Source organism: Myotis brandtii, unplaced genomic scaffold (assembly GCF_000412655.1).
Source record: "Myotis brandtii unplaced genomic scaffold, ASM41265v1 scaffold284, whole genome shotgun sequence".
Lineage (NCBI taxonomy): Eukaryota > Metazoa > Chordata > Mammalia > Chiroptera > Vespertilionidae > Myotis > Myotis brandtii.
The window spans coordinates 14,128-31,975 of NW_005360846.1; the positions used below are offsets into that span (position 1 = coordinate 14,128).

The window sequence follows — 17,848 nt, forward strand, 5'->3', positions numbered from 1 at the left end:
TTCGCGGAGCATGGTGGCGGTGGAGATGGAGAAGCGGGACGGCGCCGCGGCTATGTCTCCCGGAGAAGCGGCGAAGGGCGGCGCTCGGCCTGCCGACCGCCAGGGCCTGCTACAGCACAGCCGCGAGTTCTTGGACTTTTTCTGGGACATTGCGAAGCCGGAGCAGGAGACGCGGCTGCAGGCCACGGAGAAGTTGCTGGAGTATCTGCGCGAGAGACCGGAGGTATGGTGGCGGGGCCTGGGACAGGGCTGCGAGGGCCTCAGCAAAGAGGGGTTGGGGGTTGGGGCACGTGGTCGCGAACCTGGATGCCCAGGTGAGCGCGGGCCGAAGGGCGGAGGCGGGAGGCGGGCGCGGGTCGATTCTCGTGACTGGTCGCCCCAGGAATGCGCTGGTTCCGCAGGGGTCCGAGATGAAGTACGCCCAGAAGCGCCTCATCGCTGGGCTCGGGATGGGGCGAGAAACCGCCCGGCCCTGCTACAGTCTGGCCTTGGCCCAGGTGAGGTGGGGACTCCTGGAAGGGGACCGGCCGTGCTGGTCAAAACGGTGGGGAGTGAGGAGGGCAGATGCTCGGTTGCAGGGAGGGAGTCAGTGGTCTTCGGAGAGAGAAGTTGGGGGAGGTGACATCTGAGCTGATGGGACGCGTCCCCACGTGGAGGTGTAGAGAGTGTATGAGCCAGGCATGTCTGCAGAGAAGCCCTAACAGGAGGATAGGAGGTTGAGCGGTTTTCTTTTGGGGACATGGATTGACCGACCTCTGAGGTGCAGTTGACTGGGGGCAGTAAACTTTGGAGTGGGTTCACTTATCTCTGCAACGTCTAGGCCCCTCTAACCCAGTGGTTCTCAACCTGTGGGTCGCGACCACTTTGGCGGTCAAACGACCCTTTCACAGGGGTCGCCTAAGACCATCCTGCATATCAGGTATTTACATTACGATTCATAACAGTAGCAACATTACAGCTATGAAGTAGCAACAAAAACAATTTTATGGTTGGGTCACAACATGAGGAACTGTATTTAAAGGGCCAGAAGGTTGAGAACCACTGCAATCCCAAGTGCCACTCAGCCGATTATAGGCCGACCACTTCTGAGGAACATAAAGAGCTGGAAGCGCAATAAAGATCATTCCTTTAGGGTCAGCCTGAGGGGAGCTCCAAGCAGGCTGTGGGGATAGAGTGTCTGGGAATCTATTGTCCGAAGGAGGTACTTTCTGCAACCTGGGTAGGCATGGGGCAGGGAGGCAAGATTCAGCTCCTCTCGGCAGCAGATTCCATCATCGGTGGGTAGCTTCAGAGGCATCCTCAGGGTTGGAGCAGGGATCCAAGGCCTCTGGGCAGAAACTGAAGGGAGAAGCAGGAGGAGGTTGAGGTCTGTTGGGATGTGGCTGGGCCACCCCCCTGAGCCCTCTCCCCTCCTGCCACAACTCCTGGCAGTTGTTACAGTCTTTCGAAGACATCCCTTTGTGCAGCATCCTGCAGCAGATACAAGAGAAACATGACCTGCGGACAGTTAAGAAGGTGAGAGTGAGTGTCCCCAGGGAGGTCAGCAGCCCTGGGTGGCGGGTACTTGGGGCCTTCTCACCGATGCCCGAATCCTTTTCAGGTGATGAAGAGACCTGCTCTTTTTGCAAACCTGTTTGGGGTGCTAGCCCTCTTTCAGTCAGGCAGGCTGGTGAAGGTAAAAGCTTTGGGGGAACGGGATTATGTGGACTGGCTGGGGAGTGCTGGGTGACAGTGACACATCCTGCTCGTACCCTCTACCCTTTTGTGGGCACCAGGACTCAGAGGCACTGATGAAGTCCGTGAAGCTACTGCAAGCCCTGGCCCAGTACTACAACCACTTGCAGGAGCAGCCCCAGAAGGCCCTGGTGGACATCCTCTCTGAGGTACGGGTTTATGGGGTGTGGGGCCTTGAGTAGCGAGCACTACTCATATAGACACATGGAGAAGACATGACATAATGTTAACTAGTAGAGATGCTCTAGAGCAGCACTGTTCCGTAGAAATACAAAAATGTGTAACTGACACTTAGTAACTATATTACAAAGGTAAAAAAACTTAGTTTAATGGCATACTTAATTAACCTGATACATCTATTAGGTTGCCTAAATAACAACCTAGTGTTATTTATTTCAACATGCAATCAATATAAAAAGTTGTAGAAGTACTTTACATTCTTTTTGTCATGTTAAGTTTTTGAAAGCCAGTGTGTATTGTGCACTTAGAGCAAGTCTGTTCCGATTAGCATATCCCAGGTGCCCAGTGGCCACTTGTACCCAATGGCTGCCATATTGGACAGTGTAGTTACTAGAACGGCACCTGGCATGTTGCAACTATATTTAAACATGTTTGCTGTTGTTTTGGGGCAGAACTGGCCCCTCAGGGGGGACCCCCTCCCCACTGCCCTACTTGGGAAATGGAGATAGGCTAATACCTGGAACCTTTTGCTACTGGGGAAAAGGCAAGGACAGTAAAATCCTGGGCCCCAGCTTTCTGCACAGTTCTGGCTGCAGAACCAGAGGATCTGAATTTGAACCCCAGCTCTCCACTTGGGGTTCCTTATATAAGAAATGGGCTAGTCCTGAAAAACGCGAAAGAGGAAAGATAAAAATGGTGACCCCAAACCAATTAGCATCAGTGGGGTGCTTATTAAAAACCCAGCTTCCTGCCCTAGCCGGTTTGGCTCAGTGGATACAGAGTTGGCCTGTGGACTGAAGGATTCCAGGTTCGATTTCAGCCAAGGGCATATGCCTGGGTTGTGGGCTTGATCCCCCAGTAGGGGGCATGCAGGAGGCAGCTGCTCAGTGATTCTCTCTCATTATTGATGTTTCTATCTCCCTCTCCCTTCCTCTCTGAAATCAATAAAGAAATATATTTTAAAAACAGCTTCCTGAGACTTGGAAATTGGAGCATTTTAACAAATACCCTCTGATGATTTTGATGCCTCGCAAGGGGGATTGTGGCTCCCCCACCTCAGATTGGCACTATACCAGGGCCCTCGAGGGAGCCCATAGGGCTCACTCACAGGAGAAGAGACAAAGGATGCTGTGTCTCCCCACCCCAGGTCCCAGACGTCATGTGGCAGGAGCTCCTGCCGAAGGTTCTCAAGCCCGACTTGAATTCAATACTTGGCTCCCCTGAGCACCTGGAGATCTTCCTCTTGGCCCAGCAGAAGGTGCCCGTGCAGCTGGAGAAGCTCATGGGATCGGTCAACCTATTGTCGGATGAAAATATCCCCAGGTGTGAGGGAGTTGGGCGGGTTCCTGGGGCCAAGGGGCTGCATCTGGCCATTCACGGATTTGCAGTATGGCCTGGGGTTTCCCTGCTTCCCTTGTCTGCTCGGTGGATGCCACCTGAGTCCCCTCTGCCCTCCACAGACTGGTGACTGTGCTGAAGTTGGCCGCCAGCTCTGTGAAGAGGGAGCGCAAACTGCCCACTGTGGCTCTGGACCTGCTCCGCCTGGCGCTTCGGGAAGACAAGTTCCCGTGGTTCTGGAACGAAATCGTGGAACAAGGGCTGCTGAAGAAGCAGTTCTGGCCGGCCAGGTGCCTGTGGCGCTTCTCCACTCTTGACCCCTCTTTCCTGTTTGTTAGGCTGAGGTGGGTTGGCAGTCCCAAAGTCCACCCAGGGGAATTGAGGGCTCTGACCAGGCTCTGTCATGCACACCCTTAGCTACGTGTGTTTCCGCCTGCTGGGCGCATCCTTGCCCCTGCTGTCCAAGGAGCAGCTGCAGCTGGTGATGCGAGGAGACACGATCCGACATTATGGGGAGCACGTGGTCACTGCCAAGGTAGGTGCCACCCCTATAGCCCACACTGCTAGAAACAGCCAGGCTTCCTGCTAAGAAGGGGGTGGGCCGCCTCAGGAATCAGTCAGCTTCTGGAATACAAGGTTGCTCTTTGCTCCAGCATCAGGGGTCTTCCTGCCCCTGGTCCTGCCTGGTATGGGTTAAGCACAACTGCTTTTGGAAGGAGCCTGGGAGCTGGGTGTCCCTTCCCTCTGCCCCTCTGAGCAGAATTTTGGCAAGGTCGGCCCTTCTGCCCTCAGCAGAGGCATTACATTCAGCAGCCTGCCCAGACCCCCATCCACCCCTGTGTCGATCTTAACACTGTCCACGCATCCTTCACTGAGCTAAGCACTGAACAGGAGAGTCAGGTGGTGGTTAGGAGCATGGGATGGGGGACCAGACCACAGTCCCCGTCCTGGCTCCACCACTCACTGCTATGTGAGCCCACACAGGGTGCTTCCCGGCTCCGTGCCTGCCTCTCCCTGTCTGAGAGGAGAGGAGCGGTGCTTCCTCAGAGCTGTTGTGAAGATGTTCCCTTAAGCAGGAAGCATACCTGGGTTTGCTCCTCGCCAGCTCATTTCACCCTCACAAGCAGCTTCAGGGAGCTGCCTCCTGTTAGAATTTAGGAGGGTGCAAGGGGGGGAGGTAGGGGGGCGTAGGGTGGAGACAGATCAGAAAGTAAAGAGCACAGGCTGGGAGGCCCCGCCAACCGGGCCCACATCCCAGTTGTACCAATCAGCCCCCAGAAATTACTTCTAAGCCTTTTTGTACCTAATTTTCTTCATCTATAAATGACAAAAAAGTTCTTACGAAGATTAAACAAACTTTCACACAAAAACAAGTGGCACGGCTAGGAGCTGGCAGAAGTGGGCTATGAACCCAGGTCTGTAGTGGCCCAGGCAGGACACTGCACCACGACTCTGCCCTGCCTCCAGCCTAGACAGCAGCCTGTCCCGATCCAGGGAGGGGTGGGAAGGAGTGGCCTCGGGCCAGAGTTGTGGAGGCCAGAGCAGCCAGGCAGGCAGGCCTTGGTGGCAGAGGAGCATTGGGGAGACGGGACTACTAATCCTGGCTGCACGAGGGAGGGGCACTGGCTGGGCCTGGGTGTACCCTGTGGTGGAAGAGGCTGGCAGGGCTGTCAGTGCAGTGCCTGACTCTTGCAGTACCCGAGCCAGTTCAAGTTTGCTCCAGAGATGAACGAGTACGTTGGAACCTTCCTAGAAGGCTGCCGAGATGACCCCGAGAGGCAGCTGGCTGTGCTGGTGGCCTTCACTTCCATCACCAACCAGGGCCTCCCCGTGGTGCCTACCTACTGGCGGGTCGTGCGGTTCCTGAGTTCCCCCGCCCTCAAGGGCTATGTGGCCTGGCTGCGGGACATGTTTCTGCAGCCTGACCTGGACTCCTTGGTGGACTTCAGCACCGGCAATCAGAAGAAAGCCCAGGATGCTTCGATCCACGGGTGAATGGGCCCAGTGGGAGGCAGGCAGGGGCCCAGGGCTCAGGAGTGGGCTTCCTGGGCCTGCTGAGCCCAGGGACCAGGACTCTCCCTCCTACACTATTGGGGTTCCATGGAAGGGGAGGAAAGATGATGGGGAGCTGAGCCATAGCTCTCAAAGAAGGCCTCAGTTTCCTCACATGTGTTCCCATGCTGGTGTTAAGGGGGCGGAGGTCTTGGTGTTCCTGTCTCCAAGATGGGGAAAGGACGACCATTTTTACCGTCACTGAATGGCTCCTGTGACCTGGCTTCTGCCCTCCAGGCCTGAGCGAGCTGTGTTCCGGCTGCGGAAGTGGATCATCCTCCGCCTGGTCAGCATCGTGGACAGCTTGCACCTGGAGGAGGAGGAGGCCTTGATTGAGGAGGTGGCCAGGTGTGAGACGTGCTCAAACCACAACCCCCCATGGGTGGAGCAGCCGAAGAGCTGGGCCTCTTGCCTAGTCCTAGTTTGGGTCGCCCCTGGAGCCAGAAGTGTTGGGGTCAGGTTGTCCATGGGGAGTAGGCAAGCCATTCCTGTTCCTTAGGCAGAAGGGATTTGGGAGAAATTCCTTGGGAGCCTGTGAAAGGAAGGGACCCAGGAAGTGCAAGGCTGCAGGGGCCTCTCAGGGTCCGAGTGTCCCATGGGCAGCCTCTGCACATGGACAGGGTCAGGGAGGTCTCACCATTGGCCTCACCTGTGCCAGGTGCTCATTCGGCTCTCACTGCAGTCCCAGGGGGGTAGCCCGTGTTTGCAGAAATAATGGTGTGACTTGGTTGAGGTCACACAGCCTTGAGTGGGTCTTGATTCCAAGGGAGGGATGTTGGCTCCAGATCTGAGAAGTGTCTACTCCCTCTCTTTGGAGTGGCTCCCTCCTCTGCTTCCAGGTCTTCGGTGGTGCCATCTAGGGAGGGGCTGGTAAAACTGGGTGGCACTAACCGGCAACACGGCTTGATCTCCCACCTTCCCCAGGTTTTGCTTTTTCCACTCGTTCTTTGAAACAAAGAAGCCCACATCCCAGATCCCTGAAACTGGGCAGCGGTTCTCCTTCCCTGTGGAGGGCCGGGCCCGAGAGGTGATCAGCATTTCCTTCTTCAGGTAGGTCACGGGCAGCTCTGGAGAAGCTAAGGGTGGGCTGGCAGGGCTGGAAGGGGGCCTTGGGTGCTCGCTCTCTCCAGTTCTAAGCTGGGAGAAACGCTAGCGTTCCGGTGGGTCAGGGTGTGGGGCTGGGATGGGTGGCCGTGTTTACTAACCCAGCCGGTGACCCTGCCCTCCCCAGCCTGCTGCAGACCCTCAGCACACAGTTTAAGCAGGCTCTGGAGCAGACCCAGGACAAGCAGCCCTGGACCTACCGCCTGGTCCAGTTTGCTGACATGCTGCTGAACCACAGCCGCAACGTGTCCCCCCTGACGCCCTTCACTACGCAGCAGCGCCAGGCCTGGACCCGGTGAGGGGTGGGATTTCCAGAGGGTGGGGGGACGGTCTGGGGTCTGACACTGGCAGCCGTGGCCTGAGAGCATGCCCGTCTCCCACCAGGATGCTACAGACGCTGAAGGAACTGGAGGCTTGCTCCTCAGAGGCCAAGGCCAAGGCCACTGCCTTTCAGCACCTGCTACTCCTGGTGGGCATCCACCTTTTCAAGGTACGGCACCTGGACAGGAGGGGCTATGGACGTGGGGTCGGGGCCCTAAGGCTTCCTCCTGAGCAGCTTGAGGGCTTTGCCAGGGAAGGCTCTGGGGAGCTGAACTTTTAGGGAGTTGAACCAGCTGGTCCCGGTGGAGTTTAGTGCCAGCAGCTCTAACCCTCGTGATTTCTTCTTAACTCTGAACCTTCATTTCTCAGTTGACGTACAGTATTAGTTTCAGGTGTACAACGTAGTGATTAGAGATTTCTGTAACTTACAAAGTGATCACCTTAGTAACACTAGTACCCACCTGACACCATACATAGTTATTACAATTTACTGACTATCCATCCACAATGCTGTACTTTATATTCCCATGACTGCTTTCTTATAACTGGCGATTTGTGCTTCTAAATTTCTGCCCCCTTTTCACCCATCCTCCCAATCACCCTCACACCTGACAATCATCAGAATGTTCTCTGTACCTATGAGTTTGTTTCTCTTTGCTTGTTTTTTTATTTTTTTAGGTTCCACATCTAAGTGAAGTCATATGGTATTTGTCTTTCTCTGTCTGCCTTATTTCGTTTAGCATAATACCCTCTAGGGTTATTCATGTTACTGCAGACGCAAGATTTCATTCTGTTTTATGGCTGAGTCATATTCCATTGTATACATGTACCATCTCTTCTTTATTCATTCATCTGTTGATAAGCACTTAGGTTGCTTTCATATCTTGGCTATTGAAAATAATGCAGCAATGAACATATGGATACATAAGTCTTTTTGCATTAGTGTTTTGGGTTTCTTAAGGTAAATACCCAGAAATGGAATTGGTCTCTTGTAGCCTTTGTTTTAGAGTCTATTTTGTGTTTTATAAGTATTGCTACCCCAGCTTTTTGTTTGTTTCCATTTTCATGAAATATTTTTCCCCGTCCCTATACTTTCAGTCTCTGTGTCTCTCAATCTGAAGTGACTCTCTTGTAAACAGCATATTTACAGGTCGTATTTTCTTATCCATTCAGCCAACCTATGTCTTTTGACTGGGCATTTAATCAATTTGCACTAAGAAGTAGTTTTTAGATATTGTTACTGCCATTGTATTCATATTTTTTATCTTTTTCTAATTAAAGAAGTCCCTTTAACATTTGGTGATGATGAACTCCTTTAGATTTCTCTTGTCTGGGAAGCTCTTTATCTGTCCTTCAATTCTAAACGATAGCCTTTTTCATCACTGACTATTTCTTGTCAGTCCCTTCTGGCCTGGAAAGTAATGTTGAGAAATCAGTTGACAGTCTCATGGGCACTCCCTTGTAAGTAACTAACTGCTTTTCTCTTGCTGCTTTTAAGATTCTCTCTTTGTCTTCACCTTTGGCATTTTAGTTATGATGTGTTTGGTGTGGGTCTCTTGATTCATCTTGTTCAGACTCTCCGTTTCCTGGGCTTAAGTGTCTATTTCCTTTGCCAGGTCAAGGACCTTTTCTGTCATTATTTCTTCAAATAGACTTTTTAATTCCTTGCTCTCTCTTCTCCTTCTGGTACCTCCATGATGCAGATGTTGGTTTGCTTAATGTGGTCCCAGGGGACCCTTAAACTGTCTCATTATTTTGTATTCTTTTTGCTATTCTGATTGGTTGTTTTTTACTACTTTGTCTTCTCTAATCCGGTCCTCTGCTTCATCCGACCTACTGTTGATTCTCTCTAATGTGTTTTTCATTTCAGTTATTATTTTCTTCTGGTACCTCCATGATGCAGATGTTGGTTTGCTTAATGTGGTCCCAGGGGACCCTTAAACTGTCTCATTATTTTGTATTCTTTTTGCTATTCTGATTGGTTGTTTTTTACTACTTTGTCTTCTCTAATCCGGTCCTCTGCTTCATCCGACCTACTGTTGATTCTCTCTAATGTGTTTTTCATTTCAGTTATTATATTCTTCATTTCTAACTTTTTTGCGTTTTCTGTCTCCTTACATTTCCTGTCTCTTTGTTAGAGTTCTCATTGAGTTCATTGAGCGTCCTAATAACCTTTGAACTCTGCATCTGGTAGTTGCTTGTCTCCATTTGTTTAGTTATTTTTCTGAGCTATTGTCCTGTTCTTTCATTTAGGACATGTTTCTTTATCTCCTCAATTTGACTGCCTCCCTGTGTTTGCTTCTATATATTAGGTAGAGCTGCTGTGTCTCCTGGTTTTGGTAGAGTGGCCTTAAGTCGTAGGTATCCCGTGGGGCCCAGTGGCTTAGCCTCCCTGGTTGGCTGAGCTGGGTGCGCCAGGTGTGTCCCTAGTGTGGGCTGTGTGTGTCCTTCTGTTGTAGTTGAGCTTTTGATTGCTGTTGGCAGTGGGAGGGATGGACCCTCAGGCTGAGTGTCTGAGGACTGGCCATGACTAAAGTGGAGGAACTGTTGTGTGGGGACTGGCCCCATAGAGCAGGGTTCGCTGTGGCCAGACTCCGATGCCTGCTGAGTCCACCCTTTGGGTGTGCCATTTGGAGGTGGTTGGGCGGTGCTCTTGGGAGAGGCTGGTGCAGCCACGTTCAGCAGTGGCCTTAGCTTTGCCTAGGGTTACCTGGTATGAGCTACAAAGGGATCTGCAGACGGTTGCCACTTGGAGGTGCCGGGGAAAGGCTAAGCTGGACACTGAGGGCAGCGGCCACTAGTGCTGGCGTGGAGCTGCTTAGCAAGAGGTCTGAGGCCAGAGGCTACTCGTTTAGTGTTTGTGAGCTTTTGTGAGATTTTAGGAAAGTCCACGTCATGAGCCAGACAAGCTGTTAGTATGGAAAAGGCACTGGAAGCACTGAGTGGGCCCGAAAGCTGGATGAGGCAGGGTCTCAGGGAATCCCCAGGCCTGGGCAAACCATGTTAGCCAGGTTAATGGAGGCTCAGATATGTTGCCTGCTGCCGGCTCTGTAGGGGAAGGGCTCAGAAAAGGAACAGTGGCCTACGCCAGACAATTCAGTTCCTCCCTATATATCTCTGGCACTTTTCGAGCTGTTAGGGACTCCAGCATCCCTCTGTCTTGTTCAGCCACAACCTCCGCTGGTTTTCATAGTCAGAAGTTATGGGGACTTCTCTTCCCAGCACTGGAACCCTGGGCTGGGAGCCCATTGTGGTGCCGGGACCCTTCACTCCTCAGCGGAGGTCTCCACAGCCGAGATAGGCCTCCCGATTTTTAGCCACAATACATGGGTGTGGGGCCAGCCCCTTCCATGTCTTTGCCCTCCTACCAGCCTGGTTTCTTGTGTACATCCTTAATTCTAGGACTTCCGTTCAGCTAGTTTTCAGGCTGTTCTCAATTATGGTTGTTCTGTAGTGGTACTTTTTTTTTAAGCTTTTTAAAAATATGTTTTTATTGATTTGAGAGAAAAATGAAGGGTAAGGGAGAGAGAAACATTGATGTAAGAAACATCAATTGGCTGGGGATCCATGGCCCTGGCCAGGTGGCTCCACTGGAGTGTCATCCCATACACAGAATGCTGTGGTTCGATCCCCAGTCGGGGTGTGTATGGGAGGCAACAAATCATATTCTGTCTCTCCCCCCGCCCCCCTTTCTCTCTCTCTAAAATCAATAAAAACATCTCCTCGGGTGAGAGTTTTAAAAAAAGAAAAGGTGCCTACACAGCCAGGGAGCTGGAGACAAAGGTGGCCAGAGCGCTGGGCTTCTATTCTGGCCTGTTCTGTGACCCCTGGCCCCAACATTAAACCCCCACTGCATGGTGAGGGAGAACTCCGCCATTTCAGTACCATGGATCACACAGGCTGGTTTTAGAGCCCCCGCATCCCTAAAGGGTGGGTGGCTGGAGTCTGGGCTTGTCCCCAACAAGACGGGTTAAATGAGTTTAAATTATATTGTTAAAATTAATGACTTTCCATTTTTTCTATGTAGTAATGTTGAACTAAGAATAGGAGGAACAACCTAGAATTGTGAACCTTAAGCATGGGGCCTGCTGGCTTCCTGTGACTGCCCAGCCATCCTTGTCCAGCTCTGTCTCTCTGGTGTCCAGCTGGGGTCCTCCTGGCTGGTGAGGGTGACTGGCCAAGGCACGCTGCCATGTTCTCGGCCTCTGATGATGCAGCAGCTCCCCTGGACTGGCCCCTCCCCTGGGAATGGGGATGGGGCTCGGCTCCTGATTTCTGCCCTCCCCACAGAACCCCACAGAGAGCTGCGAACTCCTAGGTGACATCCAGACCTGCATCCAGAAGAGCCTGGGGGAGAAGACCCGCCGGACCCGCTCCAAGGCCGCCAGTGGGTCCTTGCCCCTGGGGGGAGCGACGGGGAATGGGCAGGGCATATCCTGGGCACAGCGGGGACCAGGATGGGACAGCGGTGCCTGCCCTGACTCAGACCTCTCCCCGCTTGCAGAACCCCAGGAGCCGCCATGGGTGGAGGTGCTGGTGGAGATCCTCCTGGCCCTCCTGGTCCAGCCCAGCCACTTGATTCGCCAGGTGGCCCGGAGTGTGTTTAGCCATGTCTGCGCCCACCTGACTCCACGTGCACTGCAGCTAATCCTGGATGTAAGTTGGGGCCTTTGGGGAAAAGGGTCCCAGGAGGTGGCTGTCCAAGCACCAGGGCTGCCACATCAGCCCCTGGTCCTCACTGGAACCTGCGGAGTGCGTGGGGGCCTCATCACTCTGCTGCCGTGCAGCCCTGACCCAGGAGGTGCTGGCATTGGGCGTGGAGGGTGTAGCCTTACCTCCTAGGCTTCACTTTCCTGCCTTGACCTTTTGGCCGAGACTGGACTGGGCAAGGCCAGGGAAGTTAGTCGAGAGGGCCCAGTGGTCTGAGGAGGTAAAGTGTCAGCATCTGGGAATACCCTGCAGGTGCTAAACCCAGAGCAGAGCGAGGACGAGGATGACAATGTGGTGGTCACGGACGATTCCGAGAAGCAGCTGGAGAACGAGGAGGTACTTGCCAGCAAGGGGCAGCGCGGGGTGGGCAGGCACGTGGCGTGCAATGGGGACTACTACACACCAGCCACCCACAGGACAAGAGCTCTGAGAGCGAGGACAACAAAAACTCGGAGAGTGAGGACGGGAGTGAAGAGGAGGAGAGTGATGAGGAGGATCGCGACGGGGATGTCGACCCCGGCTTCCGGGAGCAGCTGATGGCCGTGCTGCAGGCAGGGAAGGCGCTGGTGAGCAGAAGCTCGGAGACTCCTGTCCCTGTCTGTCTGCATGTGCCTGGAGGCCAGGCTGCTCACTGGGCATCTGTCGCTCAGGGTGGAGTCGATGATGATGACGATGAGGAGCTGGGGGACGAGGCCATGATGGCGCTGGACGAGAACCTCGCCAGCCTCTTTGCCGAGCAGAAGCTGCGCATCCAGGCCCGGAGGGACGAGAAGAACAAGCTCCAGAAGGAGAAGGCGCTTCGGCGGGACTTCCAGATCAGGGTGAGCCAAGAACCAGCCTGAGCGCCTCCGACGCTGTCCGGCGCAGTCGCCTCCCACACCGCACTGAGCCCACCCGTCCCGCCACAGGTCCTGGACCTGATTGAGGTGCTGGTGACCAAGCAGCCCGAGAACCCCCTGGTCCTGGAGCTGCTCGAGCCGCTGCTGAACATCATCCGGCGCAGCATGCGCACCAGCAGCACCAAACAGGAACAGGACCTCCTGCACAAGACGGCCCGCATCTTCACGTGAGCCCGGGCGGGTGGGCGGGGACCGCTGACAGGCCCCAAAATCAATGCTCTGAGGACCACCAGGCCTTTGGGGTTTCCCAAGTAGAAACAGTAGAAGCCAAGTTTCCAGAGGGGGCCCTCTCCGCTCTCGAGGTTCACTGCTCTGCCCCGAGGGCATGTGTCACTCAGCCACCCACACACAGGCTGCTTCATCCATCCATCTCCCACGCGGAGCAGCTCTGCCCTAGACCAGCAGTCCTCAGGGAGCCCCAGCCCTCAGGGTCCCTGCAGTTGGGAAACCAGACTGTTGATCCGGCAGTGACACCCTGGAATTGTGGGGGCGGGGTAGGGTAGTGGGTAAGAGACAGTGGGGGCACAGAGTGGTGGGGGCACTAACCCGGTCTCAGGGTGAGGGGCGGCCGGCTGGGGAAGCGTCAGCAGTGCTGGGACCTGTAGAGGCCGTCGTGCCTGCGGCCACGGATGAGACAGAAGGTCCAGTGGGGAGCCGGTCGGGTGCAGAGGAACATGGGAATGGTGAGCGGGCTGTTGCGCTTGGTCAGGAAGGAGCTCAGTGCTGATGAGTAGATCGGGGTCACGAGGTTCAAATCCAAGCAGCTGGCAGCCTGGGCCACCTGCAAGAGCGCACTGGTTGATGCCAGGGAGAGGGAGCCCTGGTTGGAAGCAGAGTCCGGGCTGCCTCCAGGAGGCAGCCTCGTGACCCCGAGCTACTCATCAGCACAGAGTCCTGTGGACCTCTAGCTGTGTTAGGAGCCACAGACATTTCACCAAGGGCTCAGGCAGGGGGCAGGGCTGGCCTGCCCTTTAAGGAATGGGTGGCAGCATGGGCGGCACTAGCGCAGGGAGCCCAGCCAGAGGGACGAGAGGGGGCAGGTGCCGGCCTGCCTTCCAGAGCGCAGGCGTGCTGGGAGACGAAGGCCCAGGGACGCGAGATGCTGGGTACGCAGACTAGCGCAGGTGGGGAGAGTGCGACGGACGGTGCACCCCAACTCTTCCGTGCCAGCTTCAGGCCACACCTTCTTCGCTCCTCCTGCCGCCTGCTTGGGCACCCTTGGGCTTGCTTAGTGTCCTAACCTTTCGTCCCTACTGTGTTCCCAGCCCTGCGGGGCCGTGCAGGTTCTGAGTACATAGACCATGGTCTTGCTTTATGAAGGACCTGAAAGCCCACGAGAGAGAGGTGTAGACAGGAGATGTGGACCCGGTCGGGGGTGTTGAGCCCAAGGCCCAGGGAGCCCGTTCCGGAGCAGATCTGCAGCTGGCCCTGGACCTCCCACTGAGCCTTAGATCCCTTTCCTCTCTAGGTGTCGATTCCCCCCCTGGGAAATGGGCTTGGGGTCCCTATTGGGGGGTGGCTTTGCTTGGAAGCAGGGGTGGGAAGAGAATGTTGTAACCAGTTCTGCCCCTTACTTCCCCGCAGACACCACCTGTGCCGCTCCCGGCGTTACTGCCGTGACGTGGGCAACTGCGTGGAGACTCTGTCCACCCAGGTGGAGCGGCTGGTGCAGCAGGCTGCTCACCAGGCCGACTCCTCCGTCGCCCTCTACTACTTCAACGCCTCCCTCTACCTGCTCCGGGTGTTGAAGGGCAACACCGCTGACAGGTCCATCCACAAGCCCCAGAAGGAGAAAGCTGGCACCAGCACCAAGCCCAAGGGCCCCGAGGTGAGCAGGCCCTGGCCCAGAGGGCTCAGCCTACTAGTAGGAAGTGCAGTGCCGGTAGATAGGAGCAGATTCCAGGCAGCAGGCCAGGACCATCTCCCTGTTTCACAGATGGGGAGTTGAGGCGGTGACTTCCCAAGGGCCCAGTTTTCAGCCTCCTGGAGGCGGCCCGGGCTCTGCTCCCAACCAGGGCTCCCTCTCCCTGGCATCAACCAGTGCGCTCTCGCAGGTGGCCCAGGCTGCCAGCTGCTTGGATTTGAACCTCGTGACCCCGATCTACTCATCAGCACTGAGCTCCTTCCTGACCAAGCGCAACAGCCCGCTCACCATTCCCATGTTCCTCAGTCTCTTTTCCCGGCACCCGGTGAGTATAGGGGCCGGCCCACCCCTCGGGCCCTGCTCATCCCATTCCCCATCTCATAGCCCTGCCATTCCCTCCCTAGATGCTCTGTAAGAGCCTGCTCCCTGTGGTGGTCCAGCATGTGACGGGCCAAACGCGGCCTCGACATCAGGTAGGGGCCTGTCTGAACTACCCACTCGACTCACTTCTGGGTGTTTGTGAGGCCCAGGAGTGCCCTGGTGAGTAAGGGCAGGCAGGCCCACCCCACCCCTGTCCCTGTGACCTGGCCGGCTCCTGCCTCTGCCACTTCCCATGTGGCCTGAGCCCTCCGACTCCATAGTGCTCACACTCTGGCTACCCGCTCAGGTCCTAGCAGACAGGGCAGGGCGAGGACGGAGACGAGGCTGGGGAGGCTGGAGGAAGACAGCAGTGAGTAGCGAGAGGGCAAAACTTCTCAATCCAGGTTGCTACCTCTACCCAGCTGAGAGCCTTGCTCCCGCACCCCAGGCCTCTGTTCCCCCATCCCCCTGAGAAGAGGGGACAGGAGCAGATGACTACTGAGCCCAGAGCTCTGTGGTGACAACCCAGGCAGGTTGGAGCCAGAGCAGCAGGTGCCCCTCCCCCAACCTAGTGTTGCCTTGGCCTCAGCAGGTGCCCAGCAGGCTGCCAGAGCTCTTGGGGTCCCCTGTGGTTCCCTAAGCCTTGGCCAGCATGCCCAGGCTCCTGGTGACCACTTTCCACCACCCCAGGCCCAGGCCTGCCTGCTGCTCCAGAAGACCCTGCCCATGCGGGAGCTGAGATTGTGCTTTGAGGACCCCGAGTGGGAGCAGCTGATCGGCCAGATCCTGGCAAAGGTCACGGAGGTAACAGCCACAGGGCTCCCCTTCCGCCCCCTCAGGAGTTGTTCTCTCAGAGGAAGGGGATTACCGGGTCACTGAGCCTGGGGCGGGTGGGGGCTGCCCCAGGAGACACTTGGTCATATGGGAAGCGCTCGGGTGGCTCAGCCTGGCCGCCTTCTCCTTAGAATCTGCGGGCCCTGGGGGAGGCGCAGACCAAGTCGGAGCAGCTGAAGAACCGGTCCTCCTTGGAGCTGCTCAACACCCTCCTCTGGATTATTAATCGTGAGGTGAGCTGGGGGGAGGTCACAGGGGAAGCTTCTGGATGCCACGTGGGGGAGGTTCAGGCTGCCAGGAGAGGAATCGGGCTCTTTCTGTGTTTAGAGAGCCGTGGACACGGGTGCTTGACTTGGGAGGGAGAGTGCCCACCTGTGCCTGGCCAGGGTCAGGGTAGGAGGCTGTGCTGGTGTTTGTGCTCCAGTCAGAAAGCTGAGGAGGTGAGGGTTCCTGGTGGGCAGCGGCTGGAAGGAGCCGGTTCCCAGGCCTGCAGAGACGGACTAGGGGCCATCAGAATGGGGCAGGGGCAGCTGTGGCTTAGTGTCTGGGTCCCTCAATCTGGCCCAGAGGGAGAGGTCTGGGACTTCTAGCATAGACACTGGCCAAGGCCCACATGCAGGGCAAGCTTGCTGAGGGTGCTGGAGGGAGCAGGTGGGGCCAGGGCAGGGCCTTGCCGAACAGCGGGGGACCTGAAAAGCAGCTCAGAGTGGCAGCAAAATGCCAGGAGGAAAGGATGTTCTGGAAGCCAGTGGGTTTCACATAACCCATCCCATCTGTGGCAGGGAGGGTGAGATGGGTAGAAGGGATGTGGCCACCCTGGCGTCATTGCATGGTGCCGCCAGAGGGGCGGGCTGAGAGGGAGGGAGGTGCGGAAGCAGAGATCGGAGCTCTGGCTGTAGGGAGAGGGAATGAATGTGGCACCTGGGCTCCTTTTCTTCCTAAGGCAAGTGAAACTGGTGACTCACAGGCAGGAGTGGCTGAGGGTACAGAAGGGGGTGTGGGGGTCCCTGGAGAGGCAGTAATTGGGCAAGGGTGGGAAGACAGGGCCAAGAGCTGGCAAGAAGCCCCGCTTCCCATCTCCACGCTGACCACAGCTTTCCCACCTCCCGCAGAAGCTGACCGTGGACCTGACCGTTGTGCTGGGCGTGCTGCAGAGCCAACAGCAGTACCTGCAGCACAGGGTGCGGCAGAAGGAGCAAGTGGCCGGGTCCAGCCGCCTCTACGACATCTTCTGGCAGGCCATGAGGTTCCTCGGAGTCCAGTAGGTTCTGGGAGGAGGGCCCACACACCTTGGGAGGGCTGGAGCGACCCCCACGCTGCACACATTCTGACTTGGCGTGCCCAGGGTGGGCAGTTGGGTCCCGTGGACCACAGAGATGGAGGACACTATCTCTGCCCTCACCAGATGCTTCCTTCCTTTGCTCACTTCCTCCCAGGCGCCCCAAGTCGGAGAAGAAGGAAGCCAAGGAAGTCAGTGCCACGCAGAGCCCTGTTAGCATGAAACGGAAGAAAAAGGGATTCTTGCCAGAGACGAAGAAGCGCAAGAAACGCAAGTCAGAGGGCACCCCACCAGAGGAGGAGGCCAAGCCTGCAGCCACCGGCGGGGACCAGCCCCAGCCCCCCAGCACAGGCAAGAAGAGGAAAAGGAAGAAGGCTAAGGTTGCAGCCCAGGCCCAGGTGGAAGGGACGCCTGCTGCCAAGAGTCCTGCCACCGAGAGTCTGTCCCCAGAGCCCCCGGCGAAGACCCCGAAGCTGCGGAAGAGAAAACGGAAGCTGTCCCAGGTGAACGGAGCCACACCTGTGTCCCCCACGGAGCCTGTTGTGGAAAAGCAGTATCAGAAGGAGCTGCCCCAAAAGGGGGTCTCAGGCAAATCGCCACAGTTGGCGCTGCAGCCCCCGGCCAAGACCCCAAAGCTACAGAAGAGAAATCGGAAGCTGTCTCAGATGAACGGAGACACGCCTGTGTCCCCCACGGAGCCTGCTATTGAAAAGCAGTATCAGAAGGAGCTGCCCCAAAAGGGGGTCTCGGGCAAATCGCCACAGTCGGCACTGCCGCGGAAAAAGTCAAGATTAAGGTTGTCTTTGGCCAACAGGAGCCCCAGCCTTCTCCAGAGTGGGGCCAAGAAAAAGAAAGCACAGCTGCGGAAGGCGGCAAAGCCCTGAGTGCCGGCCCTGCCCCTCAGCCCTCCCCGTCAGCCCTAGAGACTCCTATTTTTTCACCAGGATTTCAATAAACCAGCCACTCTGAGGTACTGCCTTCTGGTACTGGGGGGAGAGGGTCTTCGGGGAGGTCCTGCTGCAGCAGGGGCAACCCGAGTCCTTTCCTGCATGGCCTGGGCTGCTGTCCTGTTTCTCAGCCCAGAGCTCATGTGCATTGTATGGGGCTGGGACCCTGGCTCCTGGCAGTGTGGGCCCGGTCAGGGCTCATGTTCAGGTGGGTCAGCTCGTAGAC

General features: G+C 56.2%; 1 protein-coding gene across 2 annotated transcripts; it reads left to right on the top strand.

The window, feature by feature from the left end:
* The first annotated feature begins 6 nt into the window (after positions 1 to 6).
* MYBBP1A (MYB binding protein (P160) 1a) lies at positions 7 to 17,645 on the top strand. 2 transcript variants are annotated; one of them, XM_014541940.1, is made up of 27 exons: positions 7 to 223; positions 402 to 497; positions 1,432 to 1,515; positions 1,601 to 1,675; positions 1,776 to 1,883; positions 3,062 to 3,237; positions 3,375 to 3,542; positions 3,670 to 3,787; positions 4,948 to 5,243; positions 5,542 to 5,652; positions 6,229 to 6,354; positions 6,536 to 6,703; positions 6,793 to 6,898; positions 11,020 to 11,116; positions 11,234 to 11,385; positions 11,692 to 11,775; positions 11,856 to 12,005; positions 12,090 to 12,260; positions 12,348 to 12,505; positions 13,923 to 14,166; positions 14,393 to 14,527; positions 14,607 to 14,675; positions 15,253 to 15,366; positions 15,528 to 15,629; positions 16,509 to 16,657; positions 16,833 to 17,246; positions 17,289 to 17,645. In XM_014541940.1, the coding sequence occupies exons 1-27, from the start codon at positions 11 to 13 to the stop codon at positions 17,557 to 17,559; spliced, it is 4,155 nt and encodes a 1,384-aa protein (XP_014397426.1). In that variant the 5' UTR covers positions 7 to 10; the 3' UTR covers positions 17,560 to 17,645. The 2 variants fall into 2 exon arrangements, with proteins under 2 accessions (XP_014397426.1, XP_005869084.1); XM_005869022.2 differs by having other exon boundaries at positions 16,833 to 17,645.
* Positions 17,646 to 17,848: the final 203 nt, after the last annotated feature.